Below are 26,290 nucleotides of genomic sequence, written 5' to 3'. Positions count from 1 at the left end.
AAAATAGTTGACTGGACTCATCCTCAACTAACTACAGCGGTAAAATCCTGCATTTACATGAATTCATGATTAATAATTATATAACATAAGAGTCACAGGGGACATTTTTCTGCATTGATTACTTTTACTTTTTGTACTTAGTACATTTTTCTGCTTATACTTTTACTTAAGTAACATTTTCCTTGCATGACTTTTACTTGTAATGAAGTATTTTTTACAGTGTGCGAGTAGTACAATTACTTAAGTCAAGGATCTGGATACTTTTTCCACCCATTGAATAACTACGACAATAACAACAACAATAATCATCACAATAATACTGTATAAGAATAAACTTTATTCATTTATGTCTTATCAAAACTGACTGAAAAAGACTGAGGCTGAATAATCAGTAAAAATGAATGCTGTGTAAAAACATGTGGAGCAGATGCAATAAGGAAAACAGACATTTCATTTTTCTAAACATCTTGTTTTCATTTTCAACTTTGCTTATTTTGGTTAAAAGGAATCTCAAGCACATCCACATGAAGATAATGATCTGATCTTCATCGCAATAGTCTTGAGGGAGCTTGTGCCCTTCCATGTGTTCCAGATGACCTGGACACTGGAGTATGCGATGACATCGTGAGGCGCGTACATGCCGGTGGGGTTAGCATTGTGGCAGTTGTTGTACCAGAATCCACCGAGATAATGCTGAGCGCAGTTTTTATCCCACTGGTCCTGGTCTTTGTCAAATGTGGTGAACTTCATGTTGTTGTGGTGTGCCAAACTGTCCCCTGCAGACAAAAACAGTTTTAGCTGAAATACAGTTCATGTTTAAAACTCAGAAACATTTCTTCTGCTGCTACTGTGTTATCATTTTGGCAGTGGATGATTTATGTTACCTTGTGTAGACTCAAGTACAGTTCATGTATGTGCCTTAAATAATGGTGGAGTACACCAAAGTACACTAAAGTACTGAAGATTCATGAAGGTCTGAAGGTCATGGTAATCCTAAGTGCTGTATTGTAGGCACCTACACTTGCTTGAGTTTCTTATAGATGTTTCACCTCTCATCCAAGAACTGAAGAAGCCTCTTGGATGAGAGGTGAAACGTGAAACTCAAGGTGGTGGGGTACTTCTACTTAACTTGAGTATTTCCATTGCATACAAATTTATACTCTACTTCACTATGTTTTAAAGTCAAATGTATGTTTTACTCCACTACAAACATTTAACAGGTTTAGTTGCTTTTAAGATCCATATTTTACGTTAAAAAAAAAATTGATACGCTCATAAAATACAGTTAACTGTCAAAGATTAAACCAGTGTTTTCCATTCTTTTTGGTTTGTTAGCAGCTCCATCAAAGAGACACTTCCCCTCTAAACCTCTCACATAGTTTAACTTCAACTACTGTTTGAGGCTCAAAATAGATAAATTATCCAATATTTCACAAAAGAAACAGATTAAAGTCTAAAAGAAGAATATCAATCTATGAAGCAAAACTTTCTTTTCTACGCCATTAATCATCTCAAGTCCTCTCAGATGTATCTCGAGTCTGAGGAGGGAGCCTGACCCCTATAGGTTGAGAGCCACTGGACTAAACTACCTAAATGTTCATATATGAAGTAGCTAAAGTAGCTCCACCAGCTGCTAAAGTAAAATCATGGATGTATAAAGAGAACTAGATACAGCGCTGGAGGCAGAGTCCCCTTCACTGCTATGAAAGTTGCTCAGTGATGAATGACGCCAAAAAAGTTCAGCTGCGGCTCCTCTAGACTTTCAAAATGAATCAAGTCCACATAGTGAAACAATCCATTTCACAGTGGTTGTGACACTGTTTTGGGGCTCCAGGGCATTATGTGACGGATGTAATTACACTATTTGGCCACTATAAAAATTGTTGTCAAAGCCTGTCGCACTTCCTGGGGGTCGGACTGAATGCTGCTTGAGCAGAAACGCATTAGACCCTGATCACCAGAATGCGTAGCTAGAAATGCATCACCAGCAAAATCATTGTTTTTCTATGCTATGGCGTGCCTCGTGTGCACTCCTTTCTTGTAGTTGCATTTTTCTAGCCGATTTTTAGTTGCTTATAAAAGATAAAATATTCTCAACTTTTCAGTGGAAGGCACAGAGTTGCATCACTCTTCACTGTCACACTTGGCCCAGGCAGCCAATCACACCAACAAGAAGCAGGATGTACTACTGTTTTGATGTTTGATGTTCAGATGTGGTAGGAACAGTGGGACAATGGCAAATGCAGACAAAAGGTTGATATTAGCTCTATGTAATTACAAAGGAGGACACAGCATTATTTAAATATGAAATGGCAAACTCTCACACAGAGTTGCATGAGCAGTCAGGTGAATCCCTCTGGTGAGTATAATGCTGTTCACTATGCTGATAGATAGGCTAGCGAGCTGTTAAACTGTGAGAGAGCTGCAGTGCTTTTACTTTTGATACTTTAAGTACATTTAGCAAATAATACTTCTGGAAATCTGGGTGGGGAGTTGCAGGCTTTAAACCCTGTGTTTAGGGTTTAAGGGTTGTGACTCCCCACCAGTCAGTTAGAACTGAAGAAGCTTCATGGATGAAAGGTGAAGCGTCTTCAAGAAACTCAAGCAAGTCCAGTTGCCTACGATATAGCACTTAGAATTACCATGACCTTGATGACTGAGAATATTCACCAACAATACTTCTGTACTTTCACTTAAAGGTCCAGTGCACAGGATTTAGTGGCATCTCGTGGTGAGACTGCAGAACTGAATCTTGTCCTGTGTACCAAGCGTGTAGGAGAACTATGGTGGCCGACGCAAAAAAAGTAAAATCGCAAATGGCCCTTTCTTGAGGCAGTGTTTGATTCTGTTCTGGGCTACTGTAGAAACAACATGTCGGACTCTGTGGAAGAGAACCCACTCTGTTTGTAGATATAAATGGCTCATTCAAAGGTGAAAAAAAAGATTCTTAGTTTCAAGTAATAATAAACTAATGAAAACAGTTTCAAATATTACATCCATTTCTGCCAGTATACCCCCCTAAATCCTACACACTGGACCTGACAAAGCTTTCACCAAGCTTGACAACAACATTGTTAATGTTTAAGCAGGTGGCCCACCCACTGAAATAATCACCAGCTGCCACTGGCTTTAGGGTAAGTGTCTTCTCTTTTTTTTTACAAGATGAAATATAAGATCCAGCTCCATCTTCCCACCCCACTACTCTCTGCACAATCCCGTGTCGACTGAAGGCACCCTTACCTTCACTGACTGGATCCTCTATTCAAATAAATAAAGATAAACAAGGTGTCTCCAAATAAATGGTCTATGCAGGCATACTGTCTAAAAAATGATCCTATTATTTTGGAAAACACTTTTTTTCCTCCACTGAAAGAGCATTAATGTTTCATTTTTCATGAATGCGACAACAATTTAATTTGTCTCTGGAGAGCCATATTTTCACTGGCATCACAAAAAATCAATGTGAGCTGTCATTATGGTTTTCTATGGCCTCTTCTCCAGTCAGTCCACAGTATTATATCCAGCTTTGTAGGGACAATGCAAAACTGTAGCTGGAAAATAAATGATTTAAGGACCCATTTTATACAAGTCTTAATTCTAGAAAACCCCAAAAGTGATAAAGTAACATTTTCATTAAAAACATCCTTTATTACTTGCAGTTCATTCAACCATATACCTTGATATTTATACTGAGACTTCCCAAAATAATCCTCACCTGCTACTCCGGCAGAGAAGCTGCCCAAGTAAAGCTGATAACCACTGCTCTCAGGACCAATTGAGAAGGAGGAGTATTGGGCAGACACCTTCCCTCCCTCGAAGTCCTCCATGTCAACCCATAGCTCATTCTTCTTCCTCATAGTCAGCAGGAAGAGGTTTTCCAGGCCTGAGAAGGCACACATAGATCTGTTTAATTTCACCCCCTGCACCAAGACCCTCTATCATTACTCAGCATATCTTAAAGGGACAGCTCACCCCAAATTCAAAACAGATATTTTTCCTCTCACCTGTAGTGCACTTTATCAGTCTAGATTGTTTTGGTGTGAGTCGCTGAGTGTTGGAGTTATCGACATAGAGATGTCTGCCTTCTCTCCAGTATAATGGAACTAGATGGCACTCAGCTCGTCATGCTTAAAGCACCAAAAAAATACATTTGAAAACTGAACATAAGTGTCTCTTTCCAGAAATAATGGCCTGAGGCCTGTACTACGGCGCAGGATTTGGAGTTAGCGAGGTAACTTCAGGGTTAACTCTGGCTTTTCAGTATCACGAAGCTGGTTCTGTTTTTACCGGGAGATATGCTGAACAGCTGACCTTCACAGTATCAGATCACAGCCTGTCAACACCCCGACCTCTGACAAATCAGATCACTGAAGAAAGATGTATCTATGGACGAAAGTCTGGAGTCTCGTGTGTAGGTCAGTAGAATAATTCCATTGTTTCAGGACTCTATTTCCACTGGTTTTAAAACAGAGCTTCTAACAAACAGTGAGATCGTTTTAAAAACTAAGCACATGATTTTAGCAGGATTTTAGCTCATGCAAAGTTTATTTTAGTCCGCAGTGATAGTGCTGTTATTTTACACTCCATTCCTGCAGCTCAGAATAACATGAGATACCTGTGTGATGAGAACGGGGATAAAAATATATTATTTCATTAGAAAATAATCCACAGACTATTAATTGATGCTCATTATCATAAATGCCACATTTGGGTCAGATGTACATCGTCAGTCATAAACTAGGATATTTTTCCACCCGTTACTGCAGCAGCATAAACAGTCTGGCATCACATTAAAGTGTTTTATGTGACATATTCATCATCATCATCATCCAACTAAATAGCAAAAAATACTCTATGCTAATGTCACACAGAGCCTAGTGATACCTATAAGTAATGTAAGTCTCAGCCGACGATTTATATTTGGATTGTATTTACAATATTTCTTCATTTTCCGTTATAAGATACTGTCTCGCAGTCACAGACACTTTTGGTTCTGTTTCATCTCATACAATATGAAGTAGCCTACTTCATCTGTGGTTCTGATGATGTCGCTCTTGCACATAAACATGCTCATGGCAGGATGGGAAAACCCAGAGATGACTGAACCAGCTGATAACCAGCTTTGTAGTAGCAGTTATCCAGATGGCCAATGTTAGAGTTAGTGAAGCCACATAACAAGAAGATATCCTGGGTAAGCTGAACTGGCTGCATAGTACAGGCCTCCGGTTATTCAAGAAAATCCACTGATCTTGTTGTGAGCAGTTTCATGTAGGAGATATTTTTGTTTTACAGAACTACACCCGCCAACTGCATCACCACATAGAAGTAAGTGTGCATCTACTGCTAGCTCACCTAGCGCCACTGAGCTAGCTTACGTTACAGCTCAGCCGAGGAGGAGGCCATTGGTGTTTACATCTCACGCTGTCACAAGCACAAGCCGATCATCCACGAGTAGATGCACGCTTCCCTCTACATGGTGATACAGTTGGTGGATGGAGTTTAGTAGAAAGAAAATAGTTCCTACATGAAACTGCTCACAGCAAGGTCTGTGGATTATCTTGAGTAACTTGGTTACGATTTCCTGAAAGAGACACTGCTGTCTAGTTTTTCAAATGTCCCTTTTTTTTAAAGCTTTGAGCACCACAAGCTGAGTGCCATCTAGTTCCATTACACTTTAGAGGAGACAGACATCTTTACGGTCGATATCTCCAACACTCTGCAACTCACACCAAAACAATCTAGCCTGATAAATAGCTCTACAGGTGAGAGGAAAATATGTATATTCGATTTTGGGGGTGAACTGTTTCTTTAGCTTCTTTCCACCTCAGACTATCTGTAAATGTCTAAAATTCCTCATCTAATTTAAAATCATACTTTGTCTCACCTCAGTAAAATTAAGCCGGCAAGCGGCACAGGCCTGTTGTGTTTAATGTACAGTACAGGCCAAAAGTTTGGACACACCTTCTCATTCAATGCGTTTTCTTTATTTTCATGACTATTTACATTGTAGATTCTCACTGAAGGCATCAAAACTATGAATGAACACATGTGGAGTTATGTACTTAACAAAAAAAGGTGAAATAACTGAAAACAAGTTTTATATTCTAGTTTCTTCAAAATAGCCACCCTTTGCTCTGATTACTGCTTTGCACACTCTTGGCATTCTCTCAATGAGCTTCAAGAGGTAGTCACCTGAAATGGTTTCCACTTCACAGGTGTGCCTTATCAGGGTTAATTAGTGGAATTTCTTGCTTTATCAATGGGGTTGGGACCATCAGTTGTGTTGTGCAGAAGTCAGGTTAATACACAGCCGACAGCCCTATTGGACAACTGTTAAAATTCATATTATGGCAAGAACCAATCAGCTAACTAAAGAAAAACGAGTGGCCATCATTACTTTAAGAAATGAAGGTCAGTCAGTCCGGAAAATTGCAAAAACTTTAAATGTGTCCCCAAGTGGAGTCGCAAAAACCATCAAGCGCTACAACGAAACTGGCACACATGAGGACCGACCCAGGAAAGGAAGACCAAGAGTCACCTCTGCTTCTGAGGATAAGTTCATCCGAGTCACCAGCCTCAGAAATGGCAAGTTAACAGCAGCTCAGATCAGAGACCAGATGAATGCCACACAGAGTTCTAGCAGCAGACCCATCTCTAGAACAACTGTTAAGAGGAGACTGCGCCAATCAGGCCTTCATGGTCAAATAGCTGCTAGGAAACCACTGCTAAGGAGAGGCAACAAGCAGAAGAGATTTGTTTGGGCCAAGAAACACAAGGAATGGACATTAGACCAGTGGAAATCTGTGCTTTGGTCTGATGAGTCCAAATTTGAGATCTTTGGTTCCAACCGCCGTGTCTTTGTGAGACGCAGAAAAGGTGAACGGATGGATTCCACATGCCTGGTTCCCACTGTGAAGCATGGAGGAGGAGGTGTGATGGTGTGGGGGTGTTTTGCTGGTGACACTGTTGGGGATTTATTCAAAATTGAAGGCACACTGAACCAGCATGGCTACCACAGCATCCTGCAGCGACATGCCATCCCATCCGGTTTGCGTTTAGTTGGATGATCATTTATTTTTCAACAGGACAATGACCCCAAACACACCTCCAGGCTGTGTAAGGGCTATTTGACCAAGAAGGAGAGTGATGGAGTGCTGCGGCAGATGACCTGGCCTCCACAGTCACCGGACCTGAACCCAATCGAGATGGTTTGGGGTGAACTGGACCGCAGAGTGAAGGCAAAGGGGCCAACAAGTGCTAAACACCTCTGGGAACTCCTTCAAGACTGTTGCAAAAAACCATTTCAGGTGACTACCTCTTGAAGCTCATGGAGAGAATGCCAAGAGTGTGCAAAGCAGTAATCAGAGCAAAGGGTGGCTATTTTGAAGAAACTAGAATATAAAACATGTTTTCAGTTATTTCACCTTTTTTTGTTAAGTACATAACTCCACATGTGTTCATTCATAGTTTTGATGCCTTCAGTGAGAATCTACAATGTAAATAGTCATGAAAATAAAGAAAACGCATTGAATGAGAAGGTGTGTCCAAACTTTTGGCCTGTACTGTATTTTTCCCTCAATCACTCACCAAGCCAATACTCTCCAGCCACGTTCCCAAATCCAGCCTTATAGTGCCTCCAGGGCCTGAAGAAGTTTTCAGTCCCATCGATCCTCCTCTGAAATACCTGAGAGGGAGGATGGGAGGAAGAGAGAGAAAAGTTAGATTTTTTACATGTAATGCTTTATATATTCAGTTAGCAGGGCCACTAATAACTTTATGAATCTGGACAAGTTTTCAGAAAATCTTTTAGAGTCCATCAGGTATGACTGTGATGATTGTCTGTTACCTGCTTACATCTACATAAATGTAAGTATTCATGCAGGACCTTTATTACACCCATCCAACATGGAAATTTTGGCCACTTAGAGGCAGCAACACAGCTAAAAGCCAAACGTCTTAGATATTATCACCTTACAAAGTTGTTAATGATGCCCTGACAAGCAAACAAGAAGCAAGACTAGCATTAGCCTGGTAGGACCGTCCTGATGATGTGAGCTCAGCATTTTATTTCGCTTTCTGTATCAGTCTCACTTTCCAGAAATTAAAAGCCTGGCCAGTCAGGGATCTGCACTGTTGTTGACAACGTAAGCAGCCAATCAGGGGCTGTGTTGTAGATGATGACATAAAATGCAGGCCACAGCTTGCAGTACAATTAAGGTGGCTCCCAAAGCAACAAGCCCTAACACTAACGCTGGTAAAGACAGAAATAAGTGAAGGCATTGCATAAATAGAGTCAATAACAACAATTAAACAATAACAAGAGTATGCACTCGCAGAGTTTCTCAGAGGAAAAGACATTTTTACTATTCCTCCGACTGGATTCGGCGAAGGCTTGATTTATCAACTGGCTCCGCTGGTGATTATAAAGATGTATTTGTTATGCTGATTGGACAAAGGAGTAAGTCCGTCAAGGCGAGTACTCCCACCCACTGAAAGTATTTGAGGCGACACTGAGTCCAGACTGATACAGAGAGCGAAACAGAATGTTGAGCTCACGTCATCAGGATGGTCATATCAGGCTACTTTGGCGACACACCAGGCTTTGAACTGAACTCATTAAACTCATCTGTTGACACTGAAAGCAACTGATGTGGTATAAAGAGCGAGAAAGTTTGTGTAGGGTGGGTGGGTCAAACAGATACAGGCTGTCTTTCAGGACACTGTTGTTTGTGTCCCATGTGAAACCAAAAGTCACTGCTGTTTCAGCGTAATGTTACTGTAACTGTAATTACTGCACATTATATTTTTAGGTTATTTTTATTACTTAAGTTATTGTGTCATTTTGTGTCTTTTTTTTATTAAGCAGTACAGTACATATATTATTAATATATTTAAGTAATAGTATTTTTACGGCATCATTGAGTTACTTGTTAATTATTATTTTATTGTCATTTATAGTACTTAGTATATTGTTTCATTTATATGTTCATGTGCACTTCTTTTTTTAAGTAGTTATTGTATTCCCTTGTATGAGTGAATTGGTTCCTACCTGCCATTGTTTTGTGGGGACAGGTATTAGTGACACACGGTGAGTGCCTCGTGCTGAACGAGTAAGAGAGAGAAGTTGTTGTACCCTGAAGTTGGAGCATGCTGTTACTGTCTACCGTGTTAGCGATAATTAAAAGAGAGAGAGAAACAACGATATATTGTAGCCCGCTTTATTACCCACAGCCCGGAAGAACTGGGGAACGCTAAAAGTCAAGAAGAGAGGGTTACATTACATTACTTATGTTCATCTGTCATGTACTGATGTCACTCAAGTGCTGTATTTATGTCATGTATTTTATCCCAAAACATGTTGTTTTTTTCCAAACCTAACTAAGTAGTTTTGTTGCCCAACCCAGTGGTTCTCAACAGGTTCCAGGGGGTTCCCCAGAAAAATAAGTTTATTTCTCCTATAAGTCACTATAGAAGTGAAACCAATGTGGGTAAAGGTCATAAGAGTGACTATTCTGATCATAGGTTTCACTTCCTCTATGGTTATCTTCTCAGCTGTAGACAACTATAGGAAACTGGTCTTAATCACCAACATCTTTTCAGAAGGAGGTCCCTGAAGCCAAATCTTATCAAATGGGGCTCTGTGACACAATGTGTGTCAATTTCAAGGTTCCTGACACAAAAAAGGTTGAGAGCCACTGACCTAACCTAGCCATGACCACTTTTACAACTTAAACCATGTATTACACCAAGTTTCAGCCAGGAGACAACTGTGCATCACATACAGACACGAAAGGGCATATCTCATAGAGACACCAAAAGATGCCTTTGGCATAGGTATCACACACAGAGGGAATGAGAAAGCTTCAGTATTTGATGACCTGTGATGAGAACGCAGTTCTTTCTACAAGCAGGTTTACAAGATCTAAATAAAGCACACAGTCTCATCTATTTGTTGTTGTTTACAATTATAAAATCTGAGGTGTACTTACAGTCCATCCGCCTCCGTCAGTGTCCATATCACAGTAGGCATGCAGGGGCATGGTAGGACCTCCTGGGTAGATGGTGTATACCCCGCTGGAGCTGGTGTTGTCACGGCGATGGATGTCATCACAGTCGATGGGCAGGTAAAACGGGGAGTCAGAGTGGACTGAGCCCGCAAGAACCAGCAGGGCTATGGACAATGTCACCTGAATGCAAAAGGAAAGAAAGGAATAAAAATACAGCACCTCCAACAGTGACTTCCTGCGCTCACAGATATCATAATAGAATAAATATAGCAAATATTAGGTAGTAGAAAAAAAGTCTTTTGTGACAATGCAGGAGGTCAAAAAATGGCACAGACAATAATCAGTGCAATTTACTAAAGACAAAAGCAAGAAGCCATTTATCATTTGTGACACAATAAGTCAATCATTACTTCAGCAACAGCTCATGTTACAATCAATCATCCTAATTTGCAAAATATGTGTTTGACACACACAAAAGCGGAGTATTGAAATAATGTGTTGAGTCAATAAAATCTATTTGCCTCTTTGTTTATTGCTTTGTGAAGCCAAAAACTGTTCTAAAGTGCCGGTTCACCCACTACACAATAACAAAAAAATCAATACCTCTACTGATACCTAACCATCCAGATGGCTGTTTGTTTTGCTGAGATTTGGGATATCTGCCACTGTCATCTCTGCCTCCACCTCAATACTAAAAAGGTGAACGGATTTTAATAATTGATGCTTAATTTGATTCTCTAAACATCTCATCTCCTCAGTACCTTTGTCACATGCATGTTAACACACAGGTCAGGAGTTAATTGGTATTATCTTCACCAGGAGTAAAACTTGAAGGTGTCATCTGTGTGTGAGTATGTGTGTCCGCAGCTAATCTTGCAAACTACTGGACCAATTTTGTGTGCACATTTATGTCTATATCCTTAAGGATGTCTCAAGGTTAACATTAGTTGAAAAACATGTTTTACTGACTGTTTATACCGTCATTTACTGCTGACTCCTCACACCTCTTAACCTGCTGGTGGGGGAGTTTTCCTGATACCAAATACCTTATTTCCTAATACTGATAAAAGTCTAGCTATGAACGACATGGATCAAAGAATTCTGACTGTGTTTTAATAATTAAAAATACATTCATCATCAAAACTATCCATCCATTTTCATCTGCTTATCTGGGGCTGGGTTGTGGAGGCAGCAGGCTGAGCAATGTACTCCAGACATCCCTCTCCCCAGCAATGCTTTCCAGCTCCTGCTGGGGGACCCCAAGGCAATCCCAGGCCAAATGAGATGTATAATCCCTCCAGGTTGTTCTGGGTCTGCCCCGGGGCCTCCTACCAGTTGGACATGCCCAGAACACCTCTAACGGGAGGCATCCAGGAGACATCCTGATCAGATTCCCGAACCACCTCAACTGACCCTTTTCAACACAAAAGAGCAGCGGCTCTACTCCGAGCTCCCTCCGGATGTCTGAGCTCCTTACCCTATCTCTAAGGCTGAGCCCAGCCAACACACAGAGGAAACTCATTTCAGCAGCTTCATCCACGATTTAATTCTTTCAGTCACTACCCAAAGTTCAAGACCATAGTTGAGGGTTGGGACTTAGATGGACCAGTAAGTTGAAAGCTTTGCCTTCAGGCTCAGCTCCCTCTTCACCACAACGGTCTGGCACAGTGCCTGCATCACTGCTGATGCTGCGCCAAATCCATCCATCCATCCATCCATCTCCATTTTCCCCTCACGTGTGAACAAAATTTCCAACATACGTGAGCTTCTTTGCTTGGGGCAGCAACCAGAGGGGGCAATCCATTATTTTCCGGCAGAGAACCACGGCCTCAGACTACTATTGTATCTTTATTTCACATACAGTGCCTGTTAACAGGAGAACTCAGTCTGCTTTTTGCAACACGCTGTGGCCTGGCTGAGATCAACACTCTACTGAGTGCACTTTTCTTGTTAAATCTGTTTATTGTTTGGATATATTCTCTGTAGTGAGTGGCATGGACACAACAGCTGCTTAGAGGAAGAAGAGTGTTCATGTTGCCAGAGCATGATCAGGTGTGAGGCAGATCTGTTGTTTGGATATTGATCCCACTGACACCTAATGCGATCGCCAGAATAAATGTTGGCATTGTATGTTTCAGCAACCATGGATATGTTAAATTTGTACGTTTAAAATGTAGCGGAAATGTTAAAACTTTATGAACCTTGTGTCAATTTTATGTTTTAAAGGCTTTAGTTAATGTGTGGTTAGGTTTAGGCATAAAAACCACTTGGTAAGAATTACAAAAGCATCATATTTTGGCTTAAAATACCTGATTTGGTCGCCACAAACAAGGCTGAAACTGTCCTGACGGCTCGTTCAAAATACCTGCTTTTGGGGTTGTTGTTCCACTATCCCCTCTTCCTCCTGTTAAGAAGTGCAGCTCATATACATGTAATCTGAACTACATCACTTTACACATGTTGGTATGATATGTATGAAACATGCAAATGTAACATTTGCAGAAATGTACAACACCAACTTTTCATTCAGGCAACAGGGCTAAATATATAGTATCATTTCAACGAACATACAACAGCTACAACATATGGGTTTTCCCCACTGAGTGAGTCTGAACACGTCCCACTGGATGTTTGCATACAGCCCTGCTATGTTTATTGTAAGTCTGAGTCTCCGTGGAGCAGAGGTTGTGAATCAGGTTTGATTAAATTAAACTAATTTTATAACATTAACAAAACATTGCAATCTAATAATATTTATTTACATCTGTTTCCTGTGCTGTTTCATTTGAATATCGTTTTAATTTAAATTCACTCCTACAGTTTGCTTCAGTGAGTTCACAAGTCTGAAGTCTGGAAACAGATATGTGTTCACTGAAGCTGAGAGTGCCTGTTAATAATTAACAATAAGTAACAACACTATAAAGTCCTCAAACAACACTAACAAATATGTACTTTAATAACAGCGTAAAAAAGATGGCGCATTTTAGCTGAATTCATGTTACATTTTTATTGATTTACTTTAACAGTAATAACTAAATTATACAGTTAAATGGTCTGAGTTATCTATTAGATTAGACTTTAAACTATAAATAACACAAAACAACTATTATAAACATATGTTTGCTTCACTGAATAACAGTAATAGATTTTAAGATGCTTCTGAAGTAATTTTTATAAGAACTGTTGTATTTGTATTTCCAGTCATATTTTCCGTAGTTCTGCTTTTCTAAATTTTGTGTCTATCTAGCTGCTTCAATAGACAGGGCTGCCTCTAGCAATACTATTAATCATAATTATAATACATCTTTATTTATGAGCACATGATAAGAAAAAGGCATTATATCATTTTGTTTTCCACACAGATACTTAAATTAAAAATATTTTTACATGATGAAAATCATTTGTAAGTATCAAGAAAATAGGAGCAGACCTTGTCCATCGTTATGTTTAGTTTAAATGTCAGTGTTTTCTGTCAGCTCCTACCTGCATCATCATCATCATCATCATTGTGGAGAGGATGGCTCAGAGTTGGACTCTGTCAGGTTCCTCAGTTGAAATAAAACATGCTGGCAAACATGGCACATTTAAACTGTCCACGCAGGGAGTGTCTGTGGAAGCATGTGACACTGATAAACTTCATCTATACACAGTGTCAAAGTTCATCAAAGAACAAACAAACAACAGGAGGAGGTCACATCTCACAAATGCAAGACTGTGGAAATTCCAAACTTCCTTAAGCTCCACTCAGCAGACTCTGTCCTGTGTGGGAAACCCTGTAATGACACAGCAAAGGCAAAACAATATGAAGCAATACTGGAATTCTTCCTGTAATTAGATGCCACCTTTGTGTGTTTCTGTTCCTGTTTCTTTGCTTTCTCCCATTCTCTGTATGAACGTAAGTGTATTGATACATTTGTTTGCATTGCATGCACTCATGTACACTATGTGTGTGCATGTGTAACCTACAGTAACCTCCCACCCCACGGCCGCAGTGTAACTCGAACTTGCCTCTGACTGTGCTCAAGGTGGGTTGAGACAGACAGTGAGGCAATTTTTGACTGTATGACCGTTTTTATTTGCCCCCAGCAGCATCTTGAACAGATGCCTGAACCACCTCAATCTGCCCCTTTTGACGCAAAGGAGCGGCAGCTCTACTCCGAGTTCCCTTTGGCTGTCTGAGCTCATTACGCTATCTCAGAGGCTGAGCCCAGCTAGCCTATGGGGGAAACTCATTTCGGCCCCTTGTATCCACAATCTCATTCTTTCACAATGGCGGTTCTAGGGGAGGGCCAGCAGGGGCCAGTGCCCCCATAACTCGGAGTCTGGCCCCCCCTGTGGCCCCCCTGCCGAAGAGTCGAAGGGGCAACATGGAACGCGGAACTAAGTCGTCTCAACCAGTTGCTGACCACTTAAAGCGTCTAAACCCACCGAAACCATCAGAAGAGAATTGTGTGGCTGTTTTTAACATAGACGTATAAACGAAGACGCCGCATCGAGCGCTGAGCCGTACATCAACGTCGCCGCCATATTGGATGTGGCAAGTCTGTGCTGTAAACTAATACAAGTAAATGGACTTAATTTCATAAAGCGCCTTTCTACAAAGAAATTTACGTTAATACCTCTTGTTTATTCATTCACACACGCACCAATCTGGAAATCCATCTGTAAAAAAAAAGGAAAAACCTCTGGAGGCACAGCCTGGAGTTTTTCGACTAACGGAAGTGCAGGAGCCTCGGCGATCGCTCACGCCCTTAACTTCCGGCGGTGCCCCCAGGGAATCATTGTGTTGTTTACAAATACTACAGAGTTTAGCTATATTTCACATTTTTCACGTCACTATATCACCGTGTAGACTAATCTGATGTTTGTTAAGTCTATAAACACAATGACTGAACAAACGGAGCGCTGGGCCGCTTCTAGGCCGCGGCTGGTGGACCTTACAGCTTACATGGACTTGAATGGCTGCTATTAGCTCCGGCACCCGCGCCTCGGCCGGATTGCGCACGCCCCAGATCTAGTGGGTTGCCATAAATGGGCCTGTCCCAGAGGCATTCAACTACCAGAGGGCTTTTGAAATCTTCTTTTCGAAGCCGCGTAAAATTAAATGCTCTGATTCAGAGTGCCATACTTGCAAACCGCGAGGGAGGGAAGGAGGAAAGCAGTAGTTTGTGTCTGTTTGTGTGACATTAATTTAAGTCTTACCTTTTGTTTTCTTTTCGTATTGCGTATTTTGTATTGTTTTGTGTATCTGTGTGTTTGTGAGTGACAGAGTTTTAAAAGAATATTTTGTCTGCACATGATTTAAAATGATAAAATAGCCCTCCATTAGTATGTTAGTCATTTTTCTTTTGATTACTGAAATGTTAAACCACTAATCCTTAGCCATATTTTAAGTGTAACCCATCACCATAACATACCACAAGTGTTTTTATCAATAAAAATAGAACATTTTTCACACATAAAAAGCACAAATATGTTGAAATCTAGGCATATTCTGCAGTCATAACTTGGCTCTCAGAATTCACCAGATTGATGCCTTTAAATCAAATAGATACAAAATTTTCTCCTGGGGGAGCTTGCCCCTGGACCCCCCTACAGGGTTGGATGTATTTTATGCAGCTAAAATCTGGAACAGGCTTTCTGAAGATGTGAGACAGGCCTCTATTCTGACAGTGTTCAAATCTAGGCTCAAAACAGCTCTATTTCACTGTGCATATGACTGAAAGGATCTTATCTGCACTCTTCTCTTTTAAAGTTCATTTTATAATGGTTATTTATGTTTTTATTTTGTATTGTGATTTTAATGCATTTTCTTGTTCTGTAAAGCACTTTGAATTACTTTGTGTACGAATTGTGCTCTACAAATAAACTTGCCTTGCCTTGCCTTGCCTAGTCTCCAAAAATCCTGTGGGAAACACTGATATACAGTACAGGCCAAAAGTTTGGACACACCTTCTCATTCAATGCGTTTTCTTTATTTTCATGACTATTTACATTGTAGATTCTCACTGAAGGCAACAAAACTATGAATGAACACATGTGGAGTTATGTACTTAACAAAAAAAGGTGAAATAACTGAAAACATGTTTTATATTCTAGTTTCTTCAAAATAGCCACCCTTTGCTCTGATTACTGCTTTGCACACTCTTGGCATTCTCTCCATGAGCTTCAAGAGGTAGTCACCTGAAATGGTTTTCCAACAGTCTTGAAGGAGTTCCCAGAGGTGTTTAGCACTTGTTGGCCCCTTTGCCTTCACTCTGCGGTCCAGCTCACCCCAAACCATCTCGATTGGGTTCAGGTCCGGTGACTGTGGAGGCCAGGTCATCTGCCGCAGCACTCCATCACTCTCCTTCTTGGTCAAATAGCCCTTACACAGCCTGGAGGTATGTTTGGGGTCATTGTCCTGTTGAAAAATAAATGATCGTCCAACTAAACGCAAACCGGATGGGATGGCATGTCGCTGCAGGATGCTGTGGTAGCCATGCTGGTTCAGTGTGCCTTCAATTTTGAATAAATCCCCAACAGTGTCACCAGCAAAACACCCCCACACCATCACACCTCCTCCTCCATGCTTCACAGTGGGAACCAGGCATGTGGAATCCATCCGTTCACCTTTTCTGCGTCTCACAAAGACACGGCGGTTGGAACCAAAGATCTCAAATTTGGACTCATCAGACCAAAGCACAGATTTCCACTGGTCTAATGTCCATTCCTTGTGTTTCTTGGCCCAAACAAATCTCTTCTGCTTGTTGCCTCTCCTTAGCAGTGGTTTCCTAGCAGCTATTTGACCATGAAGGCCTGATTGGCGCAGTCTCCTCTTAACAGTTGTTCTAGAGATGGGTCTGCTGCTAGAACTCTGTGTGGCATTCATCTGGTCTCTGATCTGAGCTGCTGTTAACTTGCCATTTCTGAGGCTGGTGACTCGGATGAACTTATCCTCAGAAGCAGAGGTGACTCTTGGTCTTCCTTTCCTGGGTCGGTCCTCATGTGTGCCAGTTTGGTTGTAGCGCTTGATGGTTTTTGCGACTCCACTTGGGGACACATTTAAAGTTTTTGCAATTTTCCGGACTGACTGACCTTCATTTCTTAAAGTAATGATGGCCACTCGTTTTTCTTTAGTTAGCTGATTGGTTCTTGCCATAATATGAATTTTAACAGTTGTCCAATAGGGCTGTCGGCTGTGTATTAACCTGACTTCTGCACAACACAACTGATGGTCCCAACCCCATTGATAAAGCAAGAAATTCCACTAATTAACCCTGATAAGGCACACCTGTGAAGTGGAAACCATTTCAGGTGACTACCTCTTGAAGCTCATGGAGAGAATGCCAAGAGTGTGCAAAGCAGTAATCAGAGCAAAGGGTGGCTATTTTGAAGAAACTAGAATATAAAACATGTTTTCAGTTATTTCACCTTTTTTTGTTAAGTACATAACTCCACATGTGTTCATTCATAGTTTTGATGCCTTCAGTGAGAATCTACAATGTAAATAGTCATGAAAATAAAGAAAACGCATTGAATGAGAAGGTGTGTCCAAACTTTTGGCCTGTACTGTACATGTATATATATATATCTTATTGTTCAGACTTAGATATTTGACCCTACTTGTATGTGCCCCTGTATCAAAAGGACTGGCCCTAGCTTGGCCCCCCCATTGAAACTGGCCTAGAACCGCCACTGTTCTTTCATTCACTACCCAAAGCTCATGACTATACGCCTGTGTTACACCACTCTCACAAGGACACGGTAGTGATGTAGAAAAATGTTCATTCATTTATTTTACCTCACGGCAACACTGGCAAAACTGATGAGCTGGCGTAATACAACTGCAATGGGCAGGCAGCGTGTGCACATGAACTTCATGTGTCACCAAACAGCTTGCAATGCCACTGTGCCACCCAGTGGCGAGTGGTATAAAGTAAACAGAAATTAACAAGAAAACTTAGTGTCACTTAGTGCATTACTTAACAACAACTTTACAACAACTTATGAAAAGGATTGGCATGTATACAAAAATGTTTTTTTACAACCTCCTTACAGGTGCCACACCTGCATCACTGCTAAAGTTGCGCCAAACTGCCTGACCATCTCATACTTGAACTCCCTTGCTTTGGGTATGAACTCTCTCCCAACCCAGAGAGGGCAATCCACTGTTTACCAGCAGAGAACCATGGCCTCAGACTTGGAGGTACTGACTCTCATTCTGACCGCTTCACACTCAAACTGCCCCAATGCATGCTGGAGGTTGGGGAAACCAAGAGAACCACATCATCTGCTAAGAGCAGAGATGCAATTCTGAAGTCCCCAAACCGGAACCCTTTCTCCCCCGGACAATGAAAACAATTGTTTGTTTCAGCCTTATAATTAACTAAAATTACATGTTAAAAGGCCTATGTGGAGCTTTTTGGTGCCACCATCAGTGTTAATGAGTACATTATGGACACATTTTCATTAAAGACTTTGTTCAGCTAACTAGCCAGTTAAAGAACCATGTAGAATTTTGACTCCTAGTGGTGGTGTGGAGGCCTTGCACATCAAACCCAGAAAACAGGCAGAGCTCCATAAGTAAGTGCTACTGTAACATTACAGTATAATCAAGAAAAAATTACAGAATTATAAAAAGAGCAATTACCACTGACATTGTTTGCACTTGTGTGTTCTTTATTCAAGTTTGTGTTAGAACGAACTGACAATGGCTAAACTTCTAAAACATTTCACTCTCTTCATAGACTGAAGTGTTGCCTGTTCAAGTTCATGTCCAGACCAAATATGAAGGGTCATTTCTCATTTTCCTTGCCCACAGTCCCCCTGATGGAGGTAACGTCAGTGGTGACGTTCAGTCAAAAGCCCCACAACCCCACATGCACCTTAACCCGTAAATGTTCCAGCAGGATTTCCATGTTGGCAGCATGTGGGAACAGGAGTCAGTTTTCAGTGCAAGACACTCTAGGATCTATAAGGTTTTAGGAGGTCCTTTAGCTACAGGTCTTTGAGGGAATCAAAGCAGCAATGTTTCAATGTAAAACGCTTTAAAGTTATGACATATAAAAATACAGACATTCTGGGACAGGGTTGTTCTTGAGCAGATTTTATGCAACAAGGTGGATTATTAACCTGGGATTTTTTCCGTTATTAACTGCCTGGTATTTTTGTTGGAGCTGCTACAATAAGGCTATTAATGGATTAGTCAACAGACAGAAAATACATTACCAACTGTCTCCATCCATCCATCAAAATATGTCCAGTACCCCCCAGCACAAGATTACATCAGTAAATGTCTTGGTTTTTTTATGACTAACAGTCCAAAACGTTTACCGTAAAGTGAGACCAAGAGGAGCAGCAGGTTCTCACATTTTTGAAGCAGGAACCATCACAAGGCGACAGCTTTGCCTAAAAACTGACTATAACAATTTATTGTTCAGTCTCCTCTGTGGTACAGACATCAAGACCAATCTCTATTTTTTTGACGCTTTGTCTTTTTGTACATCAGTTCTTACAAATTGATCATAGTACAGTCAGATATGCAACATGGCGGGCAAGGCAACATGGTGCTCTGTGTACTCCCGCACAAAGCCGGAAACAAACGATGGGAAACTTATCGTAGAAGATGAACTCCTTAACTTTATTGTTGTAAAGATGAGAACAATGAGCCACGATGAAATTGTTTACACTTTTACACAGTTGTGCGGATATCTCAAGACGTCATGTGGTTGACACTCTGTTGAACAACTGTGATATTTTATGCTTACAAGAGACCTGGCTAGCAAAACAAGATCTGGATAAACTGAATGGACTACACAAGGATTTCCATGGCGCTGGTGAGTCCACCACCAACTTAAAACTCTGGGATAGTCCGTGGTAGGATACCTGAGGATGTGGCTGTGTTGTGGAACACTAAATATGACTCTGGTTAAAGTGTTGAGAATGAATGTTGACTGGGCTATTTGGCTTGAGATAAAGGTCAACGATAAGACGTTCATCATTTTAAATATTCATACACCCTATGAGTCATATTTGTATGAAGATGAATTTTTGAATAGACTGTCTTTTATCAGCTCCTATCTTGAGGACAATGATTTGACTTGTGTATAATATACACATACACAAGCGTTAAAATCCCCTGTAACATATTATGTTAAAGGGGATTTTAATGCTGATGTGTCTGAACCTAATTCAATCTTTGCTAATCATCTTGTGCAGTTTTGTAATGAAAATAACTTTATGCTGTCCAGTAAAATCATCTTGCCTGAGAAGAGTCTCACTTACATAAGCGAAGCATGGCATACAACCTCCTGGTTAGACCTTTGCATCTGTTTGGCCGATGCCCATGCGGCACTGAGCAATATAGAGATATGTTATGGGCTTACCACCTCTGACCACATACCAGTTGCGCTCTCTGTCAATGTTGATAATGTACCGACAACTTCTGATATTAACTCACTCAATACAGGCAAGTTGGACTGGTCTTGACTATCAATACATGAGATTAATAATTATAACTCTGCGGACATTTCACCCGCAATGCAGAGAACATATTTCACACACTCAGGTATATGACAATCAGTGGGACTTTAACCTTAATAAAAAATGTGAAATTCAATGAAATACCATATAGGCTATTGTGGGAGATGAAAAATAATAATAATATCAATTAGGGCCACAGGCCTGTGTCTCTTCGCCTCTACTTGGGCCGGGCCAAGGGCCTAACACCACGGGCCTACTAGGGCCTTGGGCCTAGTTTTAGGCCCAAATCTGACCTTTAGCTAGTAGCAAGAGGGAAACACAAACCTGACAGACACTGTAAAGATGAGCAACTAGGGAGAAAAGGAATTGCACACCCTCCTTGTTCTCGCAAATGAAGAGGCCCTTAACTGTCAGATGACAGGAACAGTGAAAAACGGGCCGACTTACGAGAGAATCTCTAAAGGACTGACTAGCCGCGGCTTCCCTCTCATGTCACTGGTTACGTCACACGCTGAGCTACATGTTTTGTTACTTGCTCACGCCCTCCATTGCCCTGAAAAAGGCACATTCTGTATAAACAAAAGTAGGTAGGTGGCATTTTGCCACACTCCCTATTTTTGTTTTTATACTGCCAATGCTGAAAAAAGACTGATTGGGCTTTCCTGCAAATTTGGACAACTCCTGTTTAAAATGGGCTAATGATACTCGTTACCTGGAGAGGTTGGAAAAAGATATATGTTTCTTCCCTGTTCCAAAACCAAAATCAGACCTTGAAAACCAGTGAAGGGAAGCAGGGAGACTTTGCTGATATTCAACCAGCTGTGTGTCATCGCATTGTGCACAGATGAACGTTGTCTGACTTCCCTTGGAGATCCCTGCCCGTCCAGCAGCAGAGGTCTGGGTGCTGGCAGCGGCACGGGGTTGAAGCCAAACACTGTTCATCTACACACACTGTGATGCCACACAGCTGGTTCAGTATCAGCAAAGTTTCCCTTTATATTCATTGTCTTGTGTGGCGATCGGCAGTGATGTGGTGGTTCACTTTCACACTGTGATCTGTAGCCTATAGTTCAGCTTTAACTTCTAACTATCTTTGTCTTTTTAACCTGTTGTTGCTGCTGAGTCAGTTTGACATCCTGGATATATCCTTCAAACACAGACTGTAGACCCCTCTGTCTGCTTCATTCTGGAATCACTGTTTCATTTTTCCAAAAATATGATAAGATTTCTTCAGGGAGTGCAGTTAGTGACAGTGTGGGCTCCATGCTGACTGCAACAGCTTGTTGGACCATCACAAAGGGGCGGGGCTTAGTGAAAGGTCAAATAACCCCAAGACAGGAGGCTTCATGCAGATTCATAAAGAAAAAACTCAATCAAAGCCAAAGATTCAGAATGAGATACTGGACATCCTTACAAGAAATTCCCAAGCATTTTAATCTGGACCTTTGATATGAGCGGTCTTAGTATACCCAGAGTACGTCATGTGTCTGAATGTCAAGCACTATCTCAGTGGCTCTTAGGCTCTGCTGGGTCATACCTCCTTGTCACAGATTATATATGTGATTCTCAAAGACAACATCTGAAGACACAGCAGAGTCGTGGAGAGTTATGTGTGCTGGCCTCGGGGTTGAATCTCTGCTTTTTGCTGATGATTTGTTTCTGCTAGCTTCACAGCCGTTACCTCCAGCGTGCACCTCTAAGTACTGTATGAGGCCGTGGTTATCTGCCGGAAAACGTGAATTGCTCACTGTGGGTTTGGAGTGAGGCACAGTGATGGAGTTCAAGTATCTCGGGGTCTTGTTCACAAACGAGTGAGGGTAAATGAAGACGAGATTGATGTCACATCAGCAGTAATGTGTGTCACCTGTCATGGTGAAGAGGAGACTGAGCACAGTACTCGATTCAGTCATTCAATGTTCTTTGTGACAATAATCTTAGCTCATGAGCTTTGGGTAGTGACTGAAGGAAATATAGATACAGTGGCTGAATTTAGTTTGGTTATTAAGTGTCTTTAATTGTAACTGAGATGTGGTTATCAGAACTAGGCAGGAAGATAAAGTCATTTCCACAGCATTGTTTGTGTCTGTGGTTGGCCCTATTCATAGTAAAGCAACCTAAAGTTTAAGCCATCATAACCACGTCAGTGTTTTTCTTCTCACTTTCACAGCTCTTCTTCCGCTCTGAAAGCTGCGTAGACAGAAGCAGTACACAGTCTTTTTTATTAGACATCCAAACTGAAAGGAGTAGGCAGGTGAATGCTCAGGTACTTCATCTTCTTCTTTGCACTTTCACTGTTTTGATGCTGAAATTTGAATGTTAGACTTATTTTTATATCGAAATTCACCGTTGATGGTACAATAAAGCCATCATTTTTTTGACCAGTCATTTCTTACAATGATTTCAATATATTAGAATACTTGAGTTTAAACCGTTGTTGGTTCCTTCACGTGTTTTATCTTGATTTTTTGGTCACAGTCTTGTCATCATGGGTTGCTACAGTTGTGTTATAAAGGGATTTAGACTGTCATGTGGAAAAGCAGATTTATTCCAGAGAGTCTGTTTTGTGTATATGCTGTTCTGTAAGTGGGGCTCACCTTCTTCAGATCCATCGTTAAAAAATGAGTGATCGAGCAGGAGAAGAAGTGACCTCATCCTTTAACCAGTCATCAGTTACAAACCAGGCAGAGGTCAACGGTTTGACTAACTGTGAATGGAACGAAACTTCGGCCCTGCCCTTCCTTATAACGGCCTACAGTCTTGTGTTTCTGGTGAGTTTCAATAATTCAGATTACTTTTCTAAGTTTTTTTATACCCTAACTGATACTGGTTTGTAGAAAATCTGCAGAAAATCTCAAAGATAATCCAAGACGGTACAACCTCAGAGGACATATGTAGTGGTTGGTTTTTTGGTTGGGCACATACAAGATCAAAGTGTAGTGAAAGTTACATGTATCTTCACCTTTTCTAACTGACTTATGTTAGAGAACTATGCCATTAAAGGAACAGTGAGTAGGATTTGGTGACATCTAGTGGTGAGGATTGTAGATTGCAATCAGCTGAAACTTCGTCTGTGTGCCGAGCTTAAACTCATTATAGTGACTCAGCCTAAACTTAAAGCCACTGAGGGGCTGCATGGACAGGCTACTTATTAATTGACATGCCCACCTGACCTAACCGACCGCTGGTTATCAGGTGAGTCCGCTTCTTCTTCTTCTTCTTTGATGCATAATTAATTTATCACTGCTGTAGTCTTCAATGAAAACTTGCAAACCACTCAAATGTCCAACTCTTTCATCATTGCATTGAGCAGTGTAAACCTCACTTGATGTGGCCTAGCGTTGTGGTCAAAAAACTATGTGTGCTCCCCCGTCGTAGATATAAACGTCTCATTCAAAGGTAACAAAAACACAACAATTCTTATTTTCAGGTGACTATACACAAAAGAAAACATACTTATTATATTACATTCCATTTCTGCCAGTATATCCCTCTAAATCCTACACACTAGCCCTTTACATGATAAAAAAAAATTTGGAATTTGACTCACTCATTGGGTTGAAAATTAGTATCTTCTGTCCATCAGATCAAATCTTTTGTTAAGCTCAAATTTATTTTGAGTGCCTGTAGATGTGTATTGTAAATCTGCATCCTCATCCTCTTTTCTCTCCAGGTGGGTTTCTTTCTCAACGGCTTCGTCATAAAGTTTTACTTCTGCCAAGCTCAGCAGAAGGCATCCAGCAGCATGATGGTCTACCTGAAAAACTTGGCAGCTGCTGACTTCCTGCTCTGCCTCTGCCTTCCCATCCGCATCATCCACTACGCCAGCAGCTCTTTCACCATTCGCGTAATTAACTGCAACTTTGGCGCCTCCGTCCTCTTCCTCAATATGTATGCCAGCATCATGTTCATGGGCTACATTTCCGCTAACAGGTAGGCCAGGACAATTTGAATTTCATGTTGCATAGAGCATGAAAAATACACAAACTTCATGTGTTTTCTGGCTATGTCGATATACAGGAAACACAAAACTACTGCATTCAAAGTACTCTAACCTTAAGAGCCGAAGAAGAGTGCTCCCAGATACTACTCAGATTCCCACGTCAGACACACAAATTCACCTTTTTGATTTGAGGGCAGTCGGGGCTGAAAGCTGAACTTCAATGTAACTGCTATGTATTGAAGTTACCTCCTGACACCTCTCTCTGCTCCAGGTATCTGAAGGTCGTCCAACCTTTAGGAACTCACATCATGCAGACGGTGCGGGCCGCTCACATCATTTCCACGGTAACCTGGGTTGTCCTCCTGGCTGTGACGAGCGCCTTCGTTATCCTGTCGTTTAACACCCAGGAACTTTTGACCTCCGCCCCAGTGCGCTGTGAAACCTTACACAGTGGACAGCTCACCGTGCTCTTCAAGATTGTCCACACTTGCTGCACCACCTTGTTCCTGTTTGTCCTAGTCTCCATGGTCTTCTTCTACTACAGCACCTCGCGCAGGGTGTCGCTGGCCCAGCAGAGGCAGCCGGAGTCCTCCAGCTCCACAAAACTTGCAAAGTCACACAGAAACATATTAGTGCTAGTCTGTGTCTTCTGCTTTTGCTTCATCCCCTACCACCTGGTTCGTCTTCCACAGGTTTTCCTGGGGGGGCACTGTTTGTCAAGCAAAGTGCTCTACTACTTGATAGAGCTGACCATCATCATGTCAGTTCTTAACGTCTGCCTGGACCCAATCATCTACTTCATCCTCTGCAAGGGGTTCAGGACCCAGCTAAGGCTGGGATTGGTGTGTGGAACCTCATAACTACTAGGCAGTTGTTGCTGATGCTGACATTTTCTCTGCAGCAAGCTCTGCCACTGAATCAGCTTTCTGCAGATCTGCTTTTGCAAAACAGCTAATGGGAACGCTTTCACCCTGAAATGACCTGTGAATTGCCAAAGTCTCAAGAGCTAGACTTTCTAAAGCTTGAAAACAGAGCCAAAGGGAGGTTCTCTCAGTCCACTTAAATCACAGTATGCACAGAGCTGGTTACGGGATTTTGCCCAATTAATCCAAAACCCATTGTTACCTGCTGTAGGGTTGTTTTGTGTCCTTGTGCTGCCTTGTTTTGAGTGAGGGCTTGACAGCTTGTGTTGTACCGTCTTTGTGATTTGATAGTGAAACTGTGCTGAGCCTGTTAGGTAGCACTGCTTTCCCTCTTTATCAGTGGAAAGCAGTTTTCAGTAATCTTAAGTTTTGGTTGTAAACATTTTATTTACTGTTAATAAATTCCTTTGTTTTGCTTTTACTCGGCTCCCTTGATTCTTTTTCCCTGGTTTAATTTTATTGCTACTCCCTCATCCCCTGAGCCTGATCAGGGAACGTAACACCCCTGCTTTAAAACCAAATGATATAAACATAACTGAACATAACGAAAAGCGCGTGGCTTCTTCAGGTTTGCTCAATCACTTGCGTTGTTAAACACGTTGTTCAAATTCATCAAAGTCACACAACAACACAACCAAACCAATCAATCCATCCGATACTTGTCGAGATATTTTTTTGGTCTGGATCAAAAGTGGTGGAAAACCTGACCAACACTGTTACCCCCTAATAACCACAATCGCTTTGAAAGTGGGTTATTTTACTTTGATGTCCTGTACTTGAATATATTGTTGGTTGTGTGAGAGGAGAAGCTGTGTTTATAGACAGATGCAGAGCTACCTGTCCTCTCCTTTTTCCCTCTCCTCTCCTCTGATGCCCCTACCAGTGGAGCTGCTTGACTTTAACAGCACAGTTATTGATGGCTCATCTCAGACACAGAGAGGGAAATCAAACCCAGG

The 26,290-nt window shown here is 41.3% G+C and overlaps 2 protein-coding genes across 2 annotated transcripts; one reads left to right on the top strand and one right to left on the bottom strand.

Annotated features, from left to right (window-relative positions):
• Nucleotides 1-317: 317 nt before the first annotated feature.
• Nucleotides 318-13,652, bottom strand: LOC117254823 (microfibril-associated glycoprotein 4-like). Its single transcript, XM_033623247.2, has 5 exons — nt 13,491-13,652; nt 9,990-10,187; nt 7,588-7,684; nt 3,716-3,883; nt 318-776 (listed from the first exon to the last, which is right to left on the bottom strand). Exons 1-5 carry the CDS (start codon nt 13,512-13,514, stop codon nt 511-513), a joined length of 753 nt encoding a protein of 250 aa, XP_033479138.1. The 5' UTR covers nt 13,515-13,652; the 3' UTR covers nt 318-510.
• A 9,437-nt stretch (nt 13,653-23,089) lies between these two features.
• Nucleotides 23,090-25,686, top strand: LOC117254644 (P2Y purinoceptor 14-like). Its single transcript, XM_033623016.2, has 3 exons — nt 23,090-23,239; nt 24,142-24,401; nt 24,683-25,686. The coding sequence occupies exons 1-3, from the start codon at nt 23,090-23,092 to the stop codon at nt 25,269-25,271; spliced, it is 999 nt and encodes a 332-aa protein (XP_033478907.2). The 3' UTR covers nt 25,272-25,686.
• Nucleotides 25,687-26,290: the final 604 nt, after the last annotated feature.

Source organism: Epinephelus lanceolatus, chromosome 3 (genome assembly GCF_041903045.1).
Source record: "Epinephelus lanceolatus isolate andai-2023 chromosome 3, ASM4190304v1, whole genome shotgun sequence".
NCBI classification, from domain to species: domain Eukaryota; kingdom Metazoa; phylum Chordata; class Actinopteri; order Perciformes; family Serranidae; genus Epinephelus; species Epinephelus lanceolatus.
Note: the sequence above shows the minus strand (reverse complement) of the source record. Positions and strands in the feature narration are given on the sequence as shown.

Coding starts and splice junctions, on each gene's coding strand:
- LOC117254644 (XM_033623016.2), top strand. CDS start 23,090: ATGAGTGATCGAGCAGGAGAAGAAGTGACCTCATCCTTTAACCAGTCA. Junction 23,240..24,141: donor CCTACAGTCTTGTGTTTCTG/GTGAGTTTCAAT, acceptor TTTTCTCTCCAG/GTGGGTTTCTTTCTCAACGG. Junction 24,402..24,682: donor GGCTACATTTCCGCTAACAG/GTAGGCCAGGAC, acceptor TCTCTGCTCCAG/GTATCTGAAGGTCGTCCAAC.
- LOC117254823 (XM_033623247.2), bottom strand. CDS start 13,514: ATGATGATGATGATGATGATGCAG. Junction 7,685..9,989: donor CTGACGGAGGCGGATGGACT/GTAAGTACACCT, acceptor CCTCCCTCTCAG/GTATTTCAGAGGAGGATCGA. Junction 777..3,715: donor CTTCTCTGCCGGAGTAGCAG/GTGAGGATTATT, acceptor TTTTGTCTGCAG/GGGACAGTTTGGCACACCAC.